Source organism: Anguilla rostrata, chromosome 1 (assembly GCF_018555375.3).
Source record: "Anguilla rostrata isolate EN2019 chromosome 1, ASM1855537v3, whole genome shotgun sequence".
Classification (NCBI taxonomy): Eukaryota; Metazoa; Chordata; class Actinopteri; order Anguilliformes; family Anguillidae; genus Anguilla; species Anguilla rostrata.
Genome location: NC_057933.1, coordinates 60,877,744 through 60,901,270, shown reverse-complemented (window position 1 = coordinate 60,901,270; position 23,527 = coordinate 60,877,744). Strand labels below are relative to the sequence as shown.

The following is a 23,527-nucleotide window of genomic DNA, read 5'->3' as shown; positions in this document are numbered from 1 at the left end:
ATAGGTTACAGCTGTCAGATGGAACAGAACAATAATAATAATTGGAATAATAATTGGAATGCCTATCCAGTATTCCAGGGGTCCATATTATAGGTCTGATATAGGTTGTTTAAACAACCACAGATTTATTGAAAAATTGTTCATTTCTAATGGATACTTTTTACACCGTTTGCCGTGGACATCCATTGTCTTGAAATTTATGAATTTATAAATTTATAAATGTGGCCTGAAAATGTCAGTCGTGTGATCAATATTGTACTCTGAATTATGATTAACGCTTTAGTCAATTTATTTTGAAAAAATCATACCTATGTTCACAGGAAGTGGACGCTTCCCAATCCCTTTTGTGGATTTTCAGTGACTCGGCTCGCCGTAGATAGCTAACCTGCATTGTAGCCAGTCTAGATATTTTTCCAAGCTAGCTGCTGCTAGCAGTAGCCTATGTAGTTACTTAAAATAGTTGATTCCTTCTTATTTTATATGAAAATAATAGCTGTTACTCATGATGTTCTAACTGCATCTATTTTTCTGGCATGATTGTTTGAGCCTCGCCCTGCAGTGATACAGCATTTTTGGATTACAATATACCGTCAAAATAAGGTAACGTTACTGTAGGCTAAAGAGATGATTATGCTCGTTGATCCTAATAAAATACACGCCACTGTCAGCTGTAAGTGAATTATGTCAGACGTTGCCTGCTAATACTGTCGCTGATATTTGTAGCGATGTAGCTGTAGCTATAATGGAAGAGAAGTTGGTCACCTCACGATTTGCATTATCCTCGTTGATGGGTACAGCAGCTAGCCTTTAGTGAACACATTTAGGTAAGGTTAGTGGTTGGCTTGCCCCAAGGATACATTAGGTAAGTAAGCTAATAGATAAGGAAATGAACAATTAAAGGGAGTGACAGGTCATTGTAAACCTTTCAGTAGGTTTCTCTGAAAACTAACGTGCTTGTTCTCAACAGATTTTTGTAACTGAAGCAGTTGTGGATGCAAACGGCTTTGTAGAATGTGACGCTTAGTTGGATATATATATATATATATATATATATATATATATATATATATATATATATATGCATATACATTAAGCAGTGTTTGCGTGAAAAGCAAGCATCCATCGTTAGCCTATATTGAATTAGTTGAGGCAGATTTGTTTCTTGGACCAAAGCTGATCATTTACAATTGCACACCGACTTGCCTGTGTCATTGTTCTGTCGTCATTGTCTTCAGATCAGTGTCTTACAAGTACCAGGATGGCATAATTTCTGCCTGTAGGAATGATACATTTGGAGTAAACATAGATTTTTGCATTTGGAATTTCAGCTCCATTTCGAGTGCTAAATTAAAATAGTAAATTAAACTGCAGTTCAATGTAAAATTGGAATCAAAAGATGAATATCAGACAATAAGATTCGATTTCATGATATTCACATATGTATATGTTTTACCATTTTACAGAAATTGCATTTTTTGTGTTTAGTCCCCCTATTTTCAGCTGTGCTAAAGTTAACGGATAAATGACGAGTATTTCCTTTCGCATGTATCGTTCAGAAATAAAAGAGCAGCGAGTGTCTAGGCCAGTGGTCTCCAACCCTGGTCCTGGAGAGCTACAGGGTCTGCTGGTTTTTGTTTTCACCTTAAAATCAGCACCCAATTGAGACCCAAGACACCAGGTGAGTTGAGTTAACTGTGTAATCAACTGCTCTAATTGATCCATGAAGTGCAGCGTCACTATGAAAACCAGCAGACCCTGTAGCTCTCCAGGACCAGCGTTGGAGACCACTTATCTCGGCCTATCTTTAGCCTTCGTATTTTGTGGAGATTGCACTTGGATTCTGAGGCATGCACCATCATGGCATGAAGACCAGATAACTATCTCTTAAAAGCAAATAACCCTTAAGCTGAGAGGGCAGAATAATTCATTAAGAAGGACAGCCTAGAAACTGGGTGTATCAAGTACAGCTGTTTGGAAAGTCTTGAAAAAGAAATCACTGGTGTTCTCAGAAATGAACACCATATAGGTTAGGCAAGGAAGACAATTGCAGTTGAAAGAGTCCTAAGGGCTGTGAAGAAAAAACCTAAAACAACACTCATTGACATCATCACCAGTCTCCAGAGGGTAGAGTTGAAACTATCACAAATCACTGCGCACAGATGACTTTGAGAGCAGAATTATAGAGCCTACACCACAAGATGCAAACCTCTAATCAGCAATAAGAATTGAATGTACAGATTAGTGTGTTACGATGCTACACAAAGTCAGTTAACATATGCTTATTAGGAACATTTTATCATTAGTTGAAAGCATAGGGAAGATAATATTAACTATTGTTAGCTAGTGAGCTAAAATAATTGCTTACTCATTTTAATGAACTAACGACACTTCTGAATTTTACAGTAGTATTGTTACATTACACACTCACATCTGGTTATGCAAACTTGACAAGTAGACTCCACCTTTCTAAATTGTCAAACATTCTAGCTACTGTAAAATTACAAAAATCTAGAAACTTGACAGAAAACTGACGCGAGATATGTTCATCTGGATGTTGTCATTTACATAAGTGGTGAATGTGCAAAGCAGTGGTCTTTTTTGCCATATAGTCTATCCTTAAGTTTCTACAGTTATGTCATGACACTGATAATAATTATTTGTTGCGATCTCACTAGCTAGCTAGTGATATAGCTATCTCACTAGCTAGCTATCTAGCGACATCTCTGTATATCTCTCTCAGTACTTAGATATAGAGAAATAAATCACATTGACACGAAAACATGTTGTTTTATACTCTGCTAGCGAGCTGGCTATAGCTATCTAGCAATTTCTATGTCTCACTAGTTAGCAAGCTAGCAATCTCTCTGTCTAATAGCTAGCTAGGTAGCTCTCACTACAACAGCTTGTCATAAAATGTTATTTACGTATGTGTGGTACAGATTGGGTAGCGTGCACATGCACAGTACAAATCGGGCAGCAGGTACAGATCGGACAGCGACAATGCCTCTTATGCTTTCCAATTGCCCTACAGGTCAATTCCGTATTTTATGGGACAGTTGGTAACCTTAAATCAAGATAAACTGCTCGTCTAGTTACAGTAGAAATTATCATTGTCCATGTTTGTGTTATCTAGTCAGGTTGTTGATGCATATTCATTTGGAATCGTGATTAAGCTCTTGCCTGCAGAACTACTTCATAGCCAAGTGTTTATGTATAAATAATGCACAACTCCTGGCCAATCAGAATTAAGTATTCAGCCAAGCTGTTGTACAGGTAAGGGATAATCCACGACAAGGTGTCAGCTATCAAAAAATAATGCCGCAATTGTGGAGTACAGAGCAAAATGTAGAAGAAAAAAAATGTCCCAAACATTATGGTGCTCGCTGTATACAGATTTTATATGACTTTACATACAAATATAGAGACTAGCAATTAGTATGCCAAGTAATAATTTTGCATTGAGCTGTAATGTCATTTAGCACTTGTAATGGAGCTGAAATTCCAAATGCAAAAATGTATGTTTACTCCAACTGTCATTCCTACAGGCAGAAATGATGCCTTCCTGATACTTTTAAGACATTGATCTGAAACAACACAAAAAAACAAAACAAAATGGAAGATAACGACGACAGTGCAATGACACTGGCAAGTTCGTGGAAATGACAGCTTCTGTCCAAGGAACCTATCTGCCTCAACAATACAATACAGGCTAACAATATCATTTTTTATGCTGATGGAGCCTAGTTTCATATATATATGTGTGTGTGTGCCTTTAAACCAATAACTTTACAAAACTTTGGTATTGTTAAATGGCGCAAAATATAATAAGGGCTAAAAATTATTTAAATTGTTTGTGGGACTGCTTGTTTTTCATTTTTGTTTATTTTCTGTGTTGTTTCGTGATGTATTTTTTGAGTTATGTTTCCAAATAAATTTTATTTTAAAACATTCATTTGGTTCTTTTCTTTGCCATAATTCATTTTATTCCATTGTGATTTTCTGTTTTCACCTTAAAGGTTTCAGGCATCATCCTCACACCTCATTATTACCAGAATTATAAACCGCACAGGTTTTCAATTTATGAGCTGTTATATTAGTTACTTGCATGGTGGGCACTCCTCTCGGTTGGAAGCTTTCTGTACTAGTTGAATCTGATAAAGATTTCAGCGTAAACTGCACACACATTTTATTCATACTTGTGCTCTCTTTTTAGTGGAATACAGTGCACATTTTCTTTAGTACATCTTTGCACAGTGCAATTGTTTGTGCAACTTTAGTCCCTTGAAACTTTGTTGCACAGTGTAAACCTCCTGCAAAACACCTGAAACTTGTTTGCTGTTCAGCTGAAACAAGTTGCAAACATTTTGGCTTTGTGAGACCAGTTTCATGCAACAGCCAATCAAAATACAGAAAACGTGTTCTGTCAAAACTTGTCAGAGAGGGAGAGCCAACAGTCCGCTTTTAAATAATTTCAAAAGAAAACGGACAGAAGCAACAAAAGAAAAATAGAAGTCTTCTGGACTTAAAAAAGATGATTACAGTCATTGAGTTTCTGTAAGACAGCTAGCCTAAATACAGTCATATGTTTGTGCCCTCCAGATGCGAACCATGCACCATAAATTAGTCCATAGTCTTCCTGGTCTTTTTGTGAAATTGAAGAATGGCAGAGTAAAATTACGGCAGTCTGAAAAAGATAAAGGTACTATTACTAGAATTAACCTGTTATTTTACCATGACAAAAAGTGCGGAAGGTGATTTCCAGTTTGCTTTTACTGTATCACCAATGTGAATTACGCAGAACTACCGCATACCTCACATAACTGTATCAAACGTTTTGATTCAATTACAATGGGCTAACAAAGAAAATCCGGAAGAAAATATTCAGCAACCGAATTAATCCGTTTGAATGTTTTAGTACGTAATATGCTGTCCCAGCACGAATGCTTAGCATTTTATAAAACGAATACTAAAGCAAGAAAAGAACAGAAGAGCACACGTTATAATTCCAAGACGTTGGCAGGCTATAACCAAAACTAGGCTACTGCGCCGCATAACATACAAGTTTGATTTGAAGTTATTATGAAAATAAATCGGGTTGCGCCGGCATATTTTCAAACATGGCGGGTAATGGCGGAAAATAAATACAACAGAAGTGCTGCGAGTACTCGACCAATCAGAAATGTTCAGCGCTGCAAGCTCCACCCAAAAGGTTCCTGTACTTTCGGAAAGTACTACCCCCCGAGCAGGAACGTTTTGGGAGGCAAAACAAAGCCCCCAGAACTACATTTAGACCCTAGTTCCTGCGGTGGAAACGCACTGAGTTCCTCAAAAGGTTCCTAGTTCCGGGGTATAGTTCCTGCGGTGGAAACGCGGCTTTTTTCTTAGCTTGTGTGCACCAATGGTAAATTAGAGTGACGTTAACATATTGTTAACTATAGCTAGCTTGTCAGTTGATCATTGTCAACAAACAAACAGACAGACTGATAATAGCTGTACTGTGGGCAGGCCTATTTCAGATGTAAATCTACAAGCAACACTGCATAAATAGCCCTCTTCCAGTTTTCCAATGCAGCCATAAAAAACTTATGAAACTCAGAAATACAAAGTAACTGTATGATAAAAATACAAAAAACTAAATGAAAACATTTTTATAACAACATGATGTGAAATATTTATATTGCATTATTTTTCAATCATTGTGTAACTGTCAAATTGCATGCAATTTTAGTTTTATGCAAATTTTTCACAAAGTTATGTGCAACTTTTCTCGTCGCACGCAAGTCACCATGTAAACCCAGCCTTAGAAAGCCATGCTGATTTCCATTAGAAAATAGTGGACACAATGGTGGCTTCAGATTTTCTAATAACATATGCCAAATATATTTTCTAATTATATGTATTATGTGGCCATATAAAGTATTTTGACAAACAACGAGGGTCAAAGTAAGTTGCAAATTTCCTAATCTTCACTGTACGTCTGAACATAGCCTATGTCACTGGTCAGCCAAGCTGCTAGTCAGCCTGATAATTGTTTCTTAGCTATCAGCTGCTTGCTGCAAACCTATCCTTGATTAAGCAATGTAGCATTTTTTTACAGAATTAAAATACTTGCAGTTCATAATTATCTGATTGCACTTATTTCATTAACGGGCTTATATGAGTTGTTTTTTTTCAAGACAAGCCAAATAGCCCCAGATGTAACTGAAATATATATTTAGAATAATGCCTTGAATTTTTTGTTGGCACATTGATCTCATTTTAATATAATGAAATGTTCACAGCATGTTCACCCTCTTGTTAATTCCATGCATGAAGCATAATTTATGCTTTACACATTCATGAAACATTTGATCGTCAACTGTGTACGAATGTTTCCAGTGACATTTTTAATTCATAATTTTTTTTCTTGTCTGTATTTGTGTATGGCTGTTTCCTTATGCTAAACGCATGAACAGGATTGTGCATAAAATTTCCAAATGGTTAGCATTTATCATCTCATACATTTGGTATATGCACAAAAACGAAGTTCTGCACTTGAGTAATGAATCCTAAGTTGGTTTTTCATTGGAACATTTTTAAGAACAAGTAAGAATCATTTAAGACAAGTTTTGTGAATGAGGCCCATTATCTATACTATAAAATAGCTCAAATGCATGTTGTTTCCTGCATTAATGTGAGTGCGTAATCACTGCATGGGAGTGATGTTGGCTGGCATTTCCCTAAAATAGGTATAGAACTGTTGATCAGAACCTGAAGTTCTAAAAAGCATATTATTTGAATTTGGAAAAGGGGGATGATGATAAACACTTATTAGAGTACTATTTGTGCATCATCATCATAAAGATAATCTTTCTATTTAAAGTTATCATACTGTGATATTGTATGAGAACAAAAGTAATTTCAGTATAAAAGCATGCAATTGCATTTTCTATGATACTGAGACATGATGAATGCAGGATCAGTGCTGAACTGCCACAGATTAAAGCCCCCATTTTATAGCATACTGTCGCTAATAGGCCAGCACAACAAGGATTTAGCCTACAGAATTTTGTGCCTATAGAGCTTGATTATTAGCTATTGTCATGTCAAGTGTCACCACTGCGACAAATTTAATTAATGCTGAAGCTGAGATCAAAAGTAAAGTTGATATTTTATTAATCTCATGCATGTCAGTGAGAAGAAGTTTGTGAGCACTTTTCACTTCTCACCTGGCACCTGTGAGTATTTGGTTCCAACACAGTCTCAAATGAGTGTAAATGTGTTCCAAAGTAAATATTGTTTGTGTGTACAGCCAGGTGAGTACTGTGGTTATAATGCTTCCTCCAACAGTGGAAGATGTCAGACAAAAGTGACCTTAAAGCCGAGTTAGAGCGCAAGAAACAGCGCCTGGCCCAGATCCGTGAGGAGAAGAAACGGAAGGAAGAGGAGAGGAAAAAGAAAGAGGTAAGAGTGTTTGAAAGTAGCCCCATCTTTTCGTTAGTCTTGTCTTTGTAGCTTAAATAGTTACATAGATATGTATGCTATGTAAGTTGGAAAAAATGCTTTTGATAAGAAATCATCAATTTTATATTTTACTGGTTCCCACCCACTTATGTCAAAGTTGTACATCTGTATCCTGCACTTGCCAATTCAGTTGTGTTATGATTCTCAAAATCAGGTTTAAACAACCCTCTGCAGTAATGACACTTCACTTTACCTTAGGTACACATCTATTTTTTAAGTATAGTTTGATTCCATTGTATAATATATAAAAGGAACTCGGAGATGTGAACGTTTCTTCACTCGTCTTTTGCCACCCCCCCCCCCCTCCAATTGTATATCCAGTCAGAGATGCAGCAGAAGACAGAGGCTGTTCCAGAAGATTCTGACTTGGACCGCAAGCGAAGAGAGACTGAAGCTCTACTACAGAGTATTGGGATCTCCCCAGAACCCCCTCTAGGTACACAATACCCCATTTTGGGAAATGCAGTTTAAATGAATAAAGCTAAACAAATAATTGTATTTGTTGATTCAGTTTGCTTATAAGATTGGAGCAAAAATATAACTTACATATTTATTGGTGCCCAAAGAAACTACTCTTCTAGCCTAGGTTCTCTTGATTTAAAAGCAACAATATGGATGACGATTTGTGCTAATTATTAATAATGAGTGTAGTAAAGTGTATTGACCGCTTAAAATGTTTAAGTATTATCATGCATTTATACATAACTACAAAGGGGACATATTTTCACAGTTTAATGGCCATTTTATGAAATAAAAAGCATATCTCATACTCATATTCTTAGTGGGTCTCAGTACTCAGTGTAAATTTTAATTGTATTGCTTCATTACATTACATTACATTACATTAATTTGGCAGACGCTTTTATCCAAAGCGACGTACAAAAAGTGCATTTCATGGTCATAGACAACTGCTAAACACAGGTTCAGTAAGGTACAATACTTATTTTGTACAGCTGTTTCTAGCCAAGAACACAGTTTAGTTCACACAGTGAACACTATTCAGACCTAACCTCTGCAAAGCCTAGGCAGAAGAATAAGCTACAGTATTAGGACAAATACAAATTACCAAAAAGTGCTGGGATGGGGCAACATGTAACAAGTGTCATGAAAAAACACTTGGGGGGCGGGGGAGATTTAGAGTGTCATTATCTATATAGATTAATCTGAGAGATGCACAGTGGTATTCACTGGCTGAAGACAACATGAACATGTCCAGTAACTTGTAGTTTTCTTTCTAAGGTCCCATTTATACCCTTAATTGCCTTTGTCGTTATCTTTGAGTAACACATTTTTCAAGTGTTTGTTCATTTTGTTTCATGCAAATAAGTATAAAACTATAATCTGTTTTTACAAATTATGTACACATCTGTTAGATTATATTGGACTTGGGATATGTCATCTAATGTCACCTACAATTTACACAAAAAGTAAAAGTAACTGCGCTTTTACATTGAGAGCTAACCCCAGGGAAAGTGTTTTTTAAGCCTGGTTTGCCTTTGGTGAGTGTTATTAAACACTTCCCCTGGGGTTTGTTTTGGAAACATATTGACCTTTTTTCCAGCAAGCTAAATAAAAATAAAAAAACTGTAAAATTACAGGAATACATTTGACTTTCTTTCTCCCTGTTTTTCTTTGAATTTTATTATTTGACCATTCCAATCCATCCTGTTGATTTGGAACCCTTTTTCTTTGGCTGTGTCTGACACTGCTGGTCCCCAGTGCAGCCTCTGCAGCTCTTAACATGGGATACCTGTTATTTTCATTATTTAGTCCCAACCCCTATGTCTCCTTCTTCGAAATCAGTGAGCACGGCCAGCGAAGCCGGCAGCCAGGAATCAGTGGATGGAGGGACGGTCGGAAGGTACCATAAACTTTCTCACCTCATATCATACCACCACATGCATTTCCAGTTAACAAATGGGCTCATTGATACACACAGCCACAATGCAAGCAATGTAGGCTGTACTGAAATAAGCAAATATATATCTATATACAAGGTGTGTGTATGTATATACATATATATATATATATATATATATATATATATATATACACACACACACACATTGGGTGTGTCAAAATCAACTGTTTGATACATTGTTAGAAAGCAAGAGCACACCAATGACCTCAGCAACAGCAAACGACCCGGTAGACCACGGAAGACTACTGTAGTAAATGACCAAAGAATACCTTCAATTGTGGAAAAAAACCCTTTTTCAACTTTAAGAACACCCTTTGGGATGTAGGCATGAATGTGTTAAAGACAAAAAGAGAAGACTACATCAGCATAGCCTCAGGGGGTTCACCACAAGATGCAAATCAATGGTAAGAAGAAAAGAATGGCCAAGTTAGTTTGCCAAAAAGTACATTAAGAAAACTAGAGTTCTGGAACAAAGTCTTATGGACAGATGAGGCGAGTATTAACCTGTATCAAAGTGATGGAAAAAGGAAAAAGTTGAGAAAGAAAGGAACTGCTCATGATTCAAAGCACCCAAACATTTCAAACAAATCCTCAATGTGGCTCAAAATAGCATAAACTGTTGACTGATGACTATACCATGAAAGTGTTATGAAATGAAAAGTGTTGCCATAAAATGAAAAAAGGAAAAAGAGCTCCTCAGAAATGTGCTATTTGGAAAAGTACTTTTAACAAATGTAACTAGTATTTTGGGGAAAAAAGCCATTTTAAAATAAAACCTTTTATTATGAAAAAAATGAAATTAAATGTAACAACAATGTTGTTATGAAAATGAGTTTGATGAAATAATATTTATAATAATGAGTATAATCAAATTCTTTCACAATTTATTGACTCATTTATATATATTGCTGCATTTATTCTTATGCTTATATTGTAAATGGGATTCCATACTTTGCAGCGTAAAACTGGATTACTGTATTCATTTAGCTGTTTGCTATTAACACCGATCGAGAGTTAGATCTTTTAGCGGAGTTGCTTCATTCTGTTGTGACAACAGCTGTTAAACTACTGTATTTTTTCTCAGTTTAAAGCTATATTGTTGACATAAATATTGCATATTATAGTGACAGTTGTCTTAAAGAAATTGTTTCTCACTATATTTAAACTGACAAATATATGAATTGTACACCACAGTTACTCAACAACCCCATCATTCCTTATCTTGTATTTGTGTGTTATTTCTAGGGATATTCTTCTGGAAAGATTAAGTCTTGTGAGGTTTTGAAGAAAACATGTATGGGTGTTCATTAATTGACCTAAGGTTAATCACATAGACTAACTGAGATTAGAGTGATTTGTCTTTGCTGTCACTTTTCTGCGCTGTTGTGTTATGATTTCTCTACATTGCAATGTAAGGCTAACATTACAACCGAAACAGGAATAGACATAGATTCTGTGTTTTTTAAATACAGCAAAATGCACTAAGTCCCATTCTTTTGTTCTTTACCTATTCAAATGGGGACATCAGATATAGGTAAGGACAATGGTTGTGTTGTTGATGTTGTGTTGGGTTTTGACATCCAGTGAAATTTCATACTTCATATAGGGCTGTCAGTCATTACATTGCTCGATGTTTTTTTTTTTTTTTTAATAGTTGATTTAATTGGTTCACCAAATACAGCAATAGTACAGTTTTGTGCTGTGTATTTTATGATGTCAAAATGTTTTTAGCGCTTTAGTGCCCCATGGACTTGATCTTGGTCCAGTTTTAAAGGGCTGCACTCATGCTGCTAAAACCAGAGGAAACCATTAATTTAAAATATCAAAAAATAAAATAAATAGTTAAGCAAATAAAAATAAAAATCTAATTAATCAGTTAATCATTACAGCCCTTGTATCATTGTATCACATATGTGTTTGAATTTCCATTTGCCATGTGTTTATCATTTCCATAAATGTGACCAAGAAAGAAGTAACTGTTCAGTGGCTCAACTGATATGCATTCAAAATGTTTCTCTGTCTTTATCAAAACAGGAACAAAAATATATATATGAAGCACTGTTCAATGTTTTAATTAAATGTAATGTTTTAGCATAATATAATTTGACTGTATGATATAATTTATGAACCATGCCAGTCTTAAATATTGAGTTCCGAAGAACTCTTGCATAAAGATAAGAGAAACCAAATATTACATGCATACATTTATAAAGATAAGGAAGTTCACTCTAAGCTGGTATGGCAGAGAAAAAAAATGTAATTAAAAATGGGAGAAGGCTTTAAATGAATACATAGCTTTCCAACAGTGTTTATGAAGTGGTAAATAAAGAAAGACATTCAACAGGCAATGAGAATTTAACTGAATAATAAAATTAATGTAGCATATAGATGTAAGTGGTTTCAATTAATATGAAGATTTTCAAAGTGATCAAGTTTTGTAACAGGCTTGCCTTTAACCATGGCAATGCAATATTAAAAGCCATAAAATAAATTACATGAAAAGGGATTTCATTACCAAATCTATGATTTTGACAGTGTACTGAAAGAAATGAGTTGCAAAACAGTGTAGTTTAATGGTTAGAAATATGGACTTGATTTGATTCCTAAGTGTCCCTGTGTAAGCTGCTTAATCTAAATTGCTTCATATATGTCCAGCTGTGTAAATGAATATTGTGTTTATGCTGTGTAAGTCCCACTGGATAGGAGCATTTGCTAAATGCCTATATGTAAATATTATATGAGGAAAATGGTAACTAGTCACTGTGGATTCCTAGTCATAAACAACTGATGACATAGCTGAGTCCTAGGCTTACCCATGTTGTCATAGGGATCAGTCTGTGCTTGAACATTTTTTCCGACTCAGCCACTCAGGAAACCTGTACATATCTGTACAAAAATATAATTGTGATGTGATCATTTTTGTACTTAATGTGAATCAGTATTTCAGTTTATATCCCCAAATGATTATGACTGATGGCTATGTGGTTGTTTTAGAGCCATACTTTAGTCACCTGCTTACACAGTGGTCTCAAACTCAGTGCCATGGAGGGCCGTGTGTATGCTGGGTTTTATTCCAGCCTCAGATGTTGATTATATAATTAGTTCAATTATTTGCTGAATTAGGGATGCAGGTTTGCACATGATGGTGACCCAACGTCTATGGTGACCCGCATTGTCTGAATAAAAACTTGCTTATATTCTGTGCTTCAATGCAGTTAAATGCATATGGCTGAATGAGTAATTGGACTCAATTAAGGCAGCATTAATTGGTTGGAATGAAAACCTGCATACACATGGCCCTCCATGGCAACAAGTTTGAGACCACTGTGCTTATGGGTATAAATGCTGTGCATCTCACTGCTGTTGCATCCTATATCTAGATGCTCTAACTGCTTGGTAGTTAATTGGGCTTCGAGACTGCTCCAATATGTGGGGTCCATATAAAGGCAACAACTATTAACTTGAAAGTTCATTAAGATTTTTCACAGTCCAAAACTATGAAGAAAGGGAACAACTTTTGTTTCCCCAGATATGGGCTAATCATACAAAATATTATCTAACACAGAAGCTATTGCAGACAGCACACTTATTACCAGTGCTGTTGATTTAAAACAGTAAACATGTTCTTGTTTTTGTGGGTAAGCTATCTGTTTCAAATATGAATGAGAATTTTTTTTTGATCTTAGGAAAATGTACACAAGAACATCTGCCACTGTGTTGTCAGCTCAGAAGGACACTTCTATTTAAAAGAATGTCAGCCCAACAGTGAAATATAATGGTTGATCTTTATGTCAGATCGTTTTGCATGTTCGGGTCCTGGGGCTCAATGGAATCATGAATATACCACCCAGGATGCTTAAAATGGCAAAAATATTTTCCAGTAAGGCAATGATCCTAACTATACCTCAACCATGAAATGGTTAATGAACCACACAACTGTTTTGCAATGGGCATCTCAGTTTCTAGACATGATCTTTGTTGGAAATGTATGGTTTTAATTGAAGAAGGCAATCCAGAAGCACAGACAGACAGATCTGAATTTTTTCTGGGCAGCCTGTATTAGTATGACAAAATGTCATTTTACAGTCTTGTTTGTTTTTTTTAAATCTCTATAAATCTCTTGTCTTGTTGCTGTTTTGGCTCTGTACAGCAGAATTCACTCTCAGAATAAAAGTTGAAAAAGTGTCTACAGAATCTAGACCTCTAGAGGGGTAGAAAGTTGTTTTGACATGAACAGGCTAGGTTAGCTCATGTTAGCTTTTAGATTTTACTCAGATATAGTCTGGCTACGTCCTGATGTGTGTGTGTGTGTGTGTGTGTGTATATATATATATATATATATATATATATCACACAGCCATTTTCTTTTTTCTGTCATGTCTTTTATGTTGTATTTTCTGGTCATATTATCAGTAGTACCTGCCATTTTGTCAGCTCTTTTTTTGAAAGATCTATTATTAGATCTTTCTACAGCATTTAAAGTCTGAAGTACATTGTGCTTATTTTCTCCTTGCTTTGCGTCAATAAATTTAAACATTATGATAATCATTAAATATTACATTGTGTGTTTCCTGCCTTGCATGCACGTTTATGTTGGTGGGTTGGGGGTATATATATATATATTGGCTAATGGTGCATGTTTTCTCCCCTGCGCAACACCTTCTGCTGCTCTCCCAAGGACCCTACAGTGGGATACTGACCCCTCTGTTCTCCAGCTGCAAGCTGACTCTGAGCTCGGGTACACCTGCTCTTTCCTTTCTAATTCCTTTTTTATGTGTCAGTTACACATGGGCATCCTGTATGATTTCCTTTTTTTGTCAACTGGGCTGTGGTCTTACCATGTGAGGAGTAGGAGTATGGAGTAGGCCTATAGAGATTAAATTATGATGGCAGAATTTGGTTTGATTCATGCGGAGACTGAGGTACTTCAGATGATTGGACTTTGTATACTCCTTGCACTATCTTGGTTGGACAGGGAATTAGATTTGATGCCTTCATACAGTATCAATGCGTTGTCCTATCTGAACTGCGGTAAGGGGATAGCTTGCATTCTGTCGCTTAAAAAAACAGTTATGAATGTCATGGTCAGTGAGAGGAATTTCACTGCCAAAGAGTGATTTAAAAAAAATGTAACTTGCAGTTACATGTTTTACCTTAAATAAAAGTTAATTTATTGTTTACTTATCGGTGAATTTAGAATAAACCTAAATAATAAAGACAATATTGTTCACAACTTTTTGCACTCGCACACATCTAATCCACCTTATTAGATTTGCACTCAGCAGGGTTCATCCCCCTGGTGTTGTACCCAAAACATATAGTTGTGTAATCCTGTGATTTGAGAGGAGGGGAGGAGTGTTAATGTGGCATCTGTTCTCTCTCTCTCAGCCGCCGGATGCATAGACTGGGGGCCTCTAAAATTACACAGGTGGACTTCCTGCCCAAAGAGGTGGTGTCATACTCTAAGGAGACTCAGACTCCTCTGGCAGCTCATCAGTCTGAAGGTAAAAACAGATATATCCACATACATTCAGATCGATGGTGGCATCGGTGGCTGTGGGTATCGAAGTGAGCCTGAAGTGACTGGTTTTATGTGCTCTGGGCTGAAGTTGGGGGGTGGAGCCACCTCCTTGTTCGTTGGAATCATTGTGCAGAGCCTGTTTGATTTAGGCTCGAAGGTATATTAGCTTGCTTTCTTGTCAGGTTCAGAGGCCTGAGAGATGGTGTAAGAGGATAAGCTTAGTCTCCTGGTAAATTATGATTTTCTCTCCCAAGGAAAAGAGAAAGGTTTTGGGAAAATGTTAGCATTTGTACATGTTAGCATTTAAGCTTTGTGTAAGTAGAAGCGCAGGTGATTTAAAGGAAAAGTGAGTTCTTGAGATTCTGCAATTTTATAGTGAACACAGTGTATGTGTATGAAATGGCAGCACAAAGTGGCAAAGTTAAATTAAAGAAAATATTAAGTGTTAAATGATACATTTAAATGAAAAGATGCATACAGCTCTCATCTTCCTTTTCTCTTTCCCCTTTTGCAATTTATGTTTAGAGTTTTTGTTCTGTCTTCTTCCCTAAAATCTTCATTTAGTGGACACCAGTACAGTGCCTTTCCCTACACAAACTAAACAAAACTGTGGTATTTGTTTAGTTTTTGTTAGTTAGTAATCAGTAGGGCATATGCAAGAGTAAGGAGTGGTAATGTTATATTTTTAATATATTATTCAGTTGTGCATCTAGATGATTATTTAATAAAATTCATGTACATTTTAAGGATTTTTAAAGGAGGAGTTTGTAAAAAATTGTGAATTCATCCTATGTTTTGTGTTGGCTGTTTAAAACATTTGGAATTACTGAAATGATTCACTGTCTGAAAGTGTCTGTCGCCCTACTTTTTTGTTCTTGTTGATGTTGTCCTAACATTTAACCTCCTGGATTTTAAGGGACAGTCAGGGGATCACATGTGTACCCTTTTATCCTCAGAGGAAGAAGAGGATGAAGAAATCACTGAGCCCAAACCTGGGCCAGAGACTGATCAGCAGGAGGAGGAGGAGAACAGGGAGACCAAAGAAAGTAAGGAGGGAAGGATTGACAGATTGAGGGGCTCCTGGAGTCCTAGTGTTCTGCTCACACTGAGCGTGCATTCATGTGCATGTGTGCACATGCGTGTGTGTGTGTGCGTGCGCACATCTATATGTGTGCTTTCATGTGCTCATGTATGTGTGTTTGTGTCTCAGTCCACCCTAGGGAGCTCACAGAGGAAGAGAAGCAGCAGGTTCTTCACTCTGAGGAATTCCTCAGCTTCTTCGACCGCACCATCCGTGTGGTGGAGCGCGCGCTGGCCGAAGAGTCCGATATCTTCTTTGACTACAGTGGCCGTGATCTGGAAGACAAGGAAGGGTAAGATGACAGGAAGAGGTGAAAGCGGCAGGAGACTGGTGACAGGGAAGCTTCATGAACCCCAAAATAGAGGATGCTTCTACATGCTAATAATCACTGTGCCTCTAACCATTTATAGTATTTTCTTAAGGAGACCAATGCATTTTATTTGATTTCAATGAGATTTCTTTGAAGAAGAAAGCATTGTTTAAGACATATTACTCATTTATACTAATGGACATTTACCTGAGCAATTCAAATTAAATGCCTCATTCAGGGGCAAACCAGTAGTGTCTCTCCTAAGATTCAGTCCTTCAGTTTTCTAATCACTTGACCTGTTCCATAACTATTAGATCACACTGCTATCACATTACACATGCAATTATGTATGCAGATATATGTTATATTTATTTTCTGTCTGTTTCTGTTTTTTTTATAGCTTAACCTGGAGTGGTTGTAAAATTTCCTTACAGTCATAGTTTCCGCCCCTAGAAATAAATCTGTGAGAGAATTGTTCAGTTAACTTTATTGCAAACCAAATGCCTGAGGTTAACTAATTCATCAATTGGTTATTTGACTAATATATTACAACTTTTCCATAATGTTATAATCTTGTATACCCACATTGATTATTATTGTTATTGTTATTATTAGAATTGGTTCAAATGTGCTATGCTGTGGCAGTACATGCCCTCTAAAATGTCACCAAAGCTTTCAGGGCACAAACTTGTATTATGATTGAATTTAATGACATGCAATAACTATTTTTATTTTATTTTTACCTCAGTGATGTTCAGGCTGGATCAAATTTATCCTTCAACCGCTTGTTCTACGATGAGCACTGGTCCAAACATCGAGTTGTCACTTGTTTGGACTGGTCTCCTCAGGTATTTCTGATCTATGCATATACCTGTTCATTTCACCCGTGTTGAATATTGCATGCAAGTTGCATCTAGAATCATTTAAAAATATATTTGAAACGAGAAAAATTTGACAGTCTGTTTTCTTTTGTTGAATCACCAGTACCCTGAATTGATGGTGGCCTCTTACAACAACAATGAGGATGCCCCACATGAACCGGATGGGGTTGCGCTTGTGTGGAACATGAAATTCAAAAAGACCACGCCAGAGTACATCTTCCACTGTCAGGTGTGTGCACGGTATTGAAATAATAATCAATACAGTGAGTTGTCTCCCTGTCTTTGTGTGTGTGCATGTGTTTTTCATTGTTTGTTTTCACACCCACATGAGATTTAGTGTAACATGCAACTCTTTTCATGCCAATACTAAATATGCAATGCATAGATGTCATATATATACGGTATTAGATAACACAAATATGGTAGTAAAAATTGTAGATTTTCTTGTGGCCGCTTTCCTAAAATGTACATAAAAAAGACTGAACTGCAAAATACAAATATGACCCACCACCAGGGGTATAGTCACAGAAAATGTAGAATCTGAAAATCTGTTTTTAAAATGCTATGCATAAAACTGTCTGGTTAATAACATCCATGTGAAGAGGTAAATAACTGCATTCCCCATTGAAGAAAAAGGTGCAGTTTTAAAATGGAAGCTTTGCAGTCTGAGATTGTTGAATGAATGACATGCAGGTAGGGTTGCCAACCTTCCCACATCAGCATAGGGGCTCCCAGAATTTCCCTTGGCCTCATGGATTTTTTGTAATTTTACTAAACTAGTTAAGGTAGAGCGACTCATGTCCTCGGGCATGTTATGTTGGCAAGATATTTTCGGAGTGGGCTGGCGTGACCCATTTTACAATCACCAGTATGAGTGATAAGAGCAAGCTGTGAGCCTAAAAATACCACATAGAGGGGTACGACCAACGGGTTGCCATAAAAGAGCTGGCATTACATAGCTGAGATGGGACATCTGTCTTCTATTAGCGATTTTGGCCACAGCATGATTAAAGGTCTGCAGTGCCAACTGGATTTGCGTTTTTTTATGCTGAATGTGTTACAGTAATTTCCTCTCTCGGCCCATGCCTTAAGCCTTTGATCAATAGAGCGGGAGAGTGCGCTGAGGCTGTTCAGTTTCTCTGTGCTTCGTCCCTAATGAAGGTTTGCTTTTGCTCATTATTCGCTGCCATACACTTGATTATTATTTTAAGTGCACTATTCTCCCTATCATTCTCTCAATGGTGAGTTCTTATTGTTGGAGAATTAAACACTAAGTCTTAATGAATATGTTTTAGAAATGTTTAGAAAATTTTACCCTTTGAAATCTCCCTCAATGCATATCTTTTTAATGGATGGCCTACTGATTCTGACCATGTTGAATGAATAATGATGGCCAATAGCCAACATAAACAGTGCTGTTTCCATATTGCACAATCAAGAATAATGTATGAATATAGACTTTTAAGTCTCTTTTTAAATGAAAAATTGTGTTTGGTTAATGGATATTATTTCAATGGGGTTTTGAAGTTATTAGATATTTTATTTAGATATCTGGTTAGGGTTAGAAATTTAGTTTCATTTTTCTTAGGATTTGCGATTTCTAGTTCAGGTCTGTCATTTCGTGGTTGGTTAGGCGATTGTCATTTTGGAAACTTGTGCAATCGTGTACTGTGAATCTGTGTTACAGGCTTGTATACGTTAAATACCGCAGTCTTTCTTTGTTTGCATGCTGGTTGCAGTGTCGATATGGATTATGGACTAAAAAGCTGCCTCTCCAATTCTCTCCTCCTTGCAGTCCTCGGTGATGTCAGTTGGCTTTGCCCGATTTCACCCCAACCTGGTTGTGGGGGGTACTTACTCTGGGCAGATAGTGCTTTGGGATAACCGCAGTCACAGAAGAACACCAGTGCAAAGGACACCACTGTCTGCTGCTGCACACACAGTAAGCTCTCTTAACATGCTATCATAGCTATATGTGACATAGACTTTTCCAAGTTTTTTTTGCATTATTAAACCTATTTAGGAGCATTTATTTCAGTATACAGGCATCTATTTCCCTCAAAGGTCTACTACATTCCCCTGGCATCTGTGAAATGTTCACTATATTTTCTTTAAATCTTTAATAGGCTTAACTACTGAGCTAATCTAAAAATGGCTGTTTAGATGGTTTAAACAGTAGCACATAAACTGATGTTAAGAATATGTTTTCTGTGTCCTTCACCTCCAGCACCCTGTTTACTGTGTGAACGTTGTGGGGACTCAGAATGCCAACAACCTGATCACTGTGTCCACTGATGGGAAGATGTGTTCCTGGAGTCTGGACATGCTGTCACAGCCCCAGGTGAACAAAGACCCAATGATGTTGCTCTACTGCTATAATTAAGGCTGTGTAGTTTTACGTATTTTCCTTTGTACGATTGAATATTTACAGAAGCAGGTTTGTACAGATGAGCCCCACATCAGATTTAGTATCTGATGTTATTAGCTCAGTGTCTTAACCACTGATCATCTGTTAAGTCTGATTGTTTTGAAAATGTATTTAACTGTGAAGTGTTATTGATGATTGAACTTGTTATTCCTCAAACAGGAGAGCATGGAGCTGGTGTACAATAAGTCCAAGCCAGTGGCGGTCACAGGCATGGCTTTTCCCACTGGAGACGTCAACAATTATGTGGTGGGGAGTGAGGAGGGGATGGTGTACACAGCGTCACGTCACGGCAGGTCAGTGGATCCAAATGTGCATGTATCGCATTTATGCGATCTGTATCTGTATTTTCTATATGGTCTAATATCATAAATCCTTGAAGAACATACAGTATTTAGCTGAAAGTATGTAGGACTTATAAGGCTGATTTTACAAATCCTTCTGTTCACCCAACCAGTTACTTACCCAGCAGCTGGTGATAAACCTTATGTGCCTTTAACAGTTCTGAATCACAGCTTACATTATTAAAATGTGTCCCCCTGCTGTTTTCTTACCTTCAGTAAGGCCGGCATTGGGGAGATGTTTGAGGGCCACCAGGGGCCTGTCACTGGTATCAGCTGTCACAATGCTGTCGGCCCGATTGACTTCTCCCACCTTTTTGTCACCTCATCCTTTGACTGGACTGTGAAACTGTGGACCACAAAGGTAGGAGAAAAAGTATTATTTATGCTATAAACCAGGGAATGAAAAAAGCATACTTAGACATCAAATAACCAGCAGTTTACTGTAAATTGAGTAAATTGGGAGAGAATATCATTGCAGGCATACACACACAAGCTCATGTTTTTTCTATAAAAAATATTAAAATATGTACACAATTTCAGTTCAAATGCTGCAGCCTTGAAGTAGGCCATCCATTATGCATAATTTTACAAGCTGAATGCGACAGATATGTCTGGCACTTATTTTGGAGACAAGGCCAAAACAAGCTTTTTATTGAGATGTGATTGGCATATTGTCTCTTAAGTTGTCACTTTGTTGGCTTTATTGAATAGCAATGAATGCTTTAAACTTTGAAATTATTATCGATTTTATTATACCAGTAGCTCATATATTTATATAAATGTTGAAATGAAAATATCTCTCCCTCTCCCTCTGCCTCTCCTTTCCTCTCTCCCTTCCTCCCTCCCCAGCACAATAAGCCACTCTACTCCTTTGAGGACAATGCTGACTATGTGTATGACGTGATGTGGTCTCCAGTGCACCCTGCACTATTTGCTGCTGTTGATGGAATGGGACGGTTGGATCTGTGGAACCTGAACAATGACACAGAGGTGACATTTTAGTAGTTTATTTTAATGTGTTCCACTGCTGGGACATTAATGCTGATTCTCACATAGACCACTATCCTGTTTATAAAGCGAAATTATACATTTGTTTATAAGAGCAGTGAATAGACCCCAGTTACTCTTGCTTAATTCCTGGAAGGCCAATGTGACTTTACTGACTTTTGAGACAAGCAGCACTACATCTTTTGACTTCGTTGGGCTGATTATTCGCACATTTGGAGTCTAATGACACTGTTACATGATAATGTCACAATCGTCCCTCATCACCAGGTGCCCACTGCAAGTGTGACCATTGAAGGTGCGTCTGCCCTCAACCGGGTGAGGTGGGCCTCAGGAGGCAAGGAGGTGGCAGTGGGCGACTCTGAGGGACGTGTCTGGATCTATGACGTAGGAGAGGTGAGGGAAAAAACTAAACTGAAAAGCGTCATTGGACCTGTGCTGAATGTAAATAATGAGAACATCTCATGGGCCTAATGCTCCTACTTTGGCTTCACTGTGAGCATTCTACTTTTAACCCTCTGAAGTGGTTAAAAGTAGGGATGTATACCATGGCCCTGGTCTGCCTCTGATATTGAGGCATCTGTAGGGCTCGCAGTGTGGATGGCATCAGTGTTTGAGGAGCACAGGTAGCAGGGGTACGTCCTCCTAAAAACACCAGTGTGTATTGTGAACTTCCTGACTGGGCTGCTGCAAGTAGTAAGCAATTAAGAAATTAAAACTCATTCCTGCGCTCTGAAAATATACAGTGCTTCCCACCTTGTCAAAGAATCATTTTCACTGTAAGAATATTCAGGTTAACTGTGGATCCTGTCACCCACAGCTGGCTGTGTCCCATACTGAGGACTGGACTCGCTTTGCTCGCACGCTGGTGGAGATCCGTGCCAACCGGGGTGATGGTGAGGAGGAGGGCGCCATGGAGCTGGCAGCGTAAAATGGTGGCACTGGTCCGACAACATGGCCCTCCTACTTTCACTACTGCGCTGCAAAAGGGAGCACATGGACGGTGCACACAGACACACACGCGCGCGCACACTTAAGTCCCAGTCTTAACCTGTACTGTAATCCAAGCATGCATGAAAACATTTTGTTGCGTTTGTTTCACAAACAAATACAGCGGCCACATGTTTCTGTTACTGTTCCATAAATTAGCTCTAAAATGGCAGTTTATTCTGTTGTCTGAGCTTGTATTGTACAGTAGAATATAGCTTTATTTAATGCCTGGAAATCTATGGTGATAAATTAACAGGTTGTGTAGCTGCTAGTAAAATCATGTCAGGCTTTCAATGACAATGTGCAAATGGGTTGCTCGCCCAGTGTAGGAGAGAGAGCCACAAGTGATTAACACTAGTATCTCACTCACAGCATGCTTGTAAAGTGTATCTCTCTACTTATGTCCTGCAGCTTGCTGCATGAAAAGCAGTCAAATTATTGAAAATGTTGTTTGGAATAGGTGCCTGAATCTTTGCTGTCATGTGAATGTTAAGGTGCTGAAAATTAAATTGAGATTAACTGGTTACATATCGTAATGTCTCAACTGCCACTTTGTTTTGGTCACTAGATAATATGCAGCTAATGCTTACGTTTGAAATGAAGTGTCAGTGTATAATATTTAAAGTTTGAGAAGTGGTCAAAATAATATGCCTATTAAACTCTTAAACATACCATGACAAATTTTCTTTCAGTATGTTCAGATGAATACAATTTTCAAGAAGTCTTGGTTTCACTTAATTGAAATTCGGTAAATTCAGTTCTAGAGCATATTGAAGTCTATCGGACCTATCATGGCTTTTGCTACACACGTAAACAACTGATTCTTGCTAGCAACCACTGTGCCCTGCCTGCCTAAAAGCAAATCACGTCTGTTGACACATGATGAAAGGTTAGGTTTGTGAGCAAATGGGGGGGTTAGGAGGGGGGGTCGGAGAGAGAGAGAGTATATAATGGGTCCTACGCCCATGGCTGAAAACATCCTAGTTTAACTTCCCCTATACTATTTATTTCTAATTAAACTTTCACAAGTTATCTCCTTGAATGAAAATAAAATATGACTTGTCTTGTCCTATGGTAGACAGTAAACATTACTGTATAGAATCTGCACCAAGGTCTGCATCCACTGCACCCTCATATACAAAAAATGAAATGCATTATCAGGGGAATATGATTTTCTTATTTGTGTGACTGAATTTGAATCTGTGGATGTCCACCACAGTTTCTGGTAATCTGTCATAAGGCAAAAGCAAATAAATCAATGAAAACAATTACATAAATACATTTTCAAAATTAGAAATGCTTACGGGATCTTCAGGTTTAATGCTCCGTAGAAACTGTTGGCATATCCACAGTAGTGGATACACACATACACGTGTGCTTATTTTTATTTTATCTAGCAACTGCTGAGCTGCATGGTTATTTCACTGTGGGACAGCACTGCTGTTAAAAGCTGATTGTAGACTGATTTGATTTATCAGATGGGTTGTTGTTGCATGATGAGGTGCCCTCCCAACCGTAACCATCCTTCCATGGGCAATGCTGTGGA

General features: G+C 37.5%; 1 protein-coding gene across 4 annotated transcripts; it reads left to right on the top strand.

Annotated features, from left to right (window-relative positions):
• Positions 1-353: 353 nt before the first annotated feature.
• On the top strand, positions 354-22,517 carry LOC135260858 (cytoplasmic dynein 1 intermediate chain 1). 4 transcript variants are annotated; one of them, XM_064346517.1, is made up of 17 exons: positions 354-600; positions 7,330-7,443; positions 7,825-7,939; positions 9,307-9,364; positions 14,103-14,162; positions 14,813-14,928; positions 15,902-15,991; positions 16,156-16,318; positions 17,085-17,184; positions 17,321-17,446; positions 19,013-19,159; positions 19,445-19,558; positions 19,805-19,938; positions 20,203-20,347; positions 20,836-20,976; positions 21,262-21,387; positions 21,812-22,517. In XM_064346517.1, exons 2-17 carry the CDS (start codon positions 7,336-7,338, stop codon positions 21,920-21,922), a joined length of 1,854 nt encoding a protein of 617 aa, XP_064202587.1. In that variant the 5' UTR covers positions 354-600; positions 7,330-7,335; the 3' UTR covers positions 21,923-22,517. The 4 variants fall into 4 exon arrangements, with proteins under 4 accessions (XP_064202587.1, XP_064202578.1, XP_064202605.1 ...); XM_064346508.1 differs by having other exon boundaries at positions 9,274-9,364; XM_064346535.1 differs by lacking the exon at positions 14,103-14,162.
• The last annotated feature ends 1,010 nt before the right edge of the window (positions 22,518-23,527 follow it).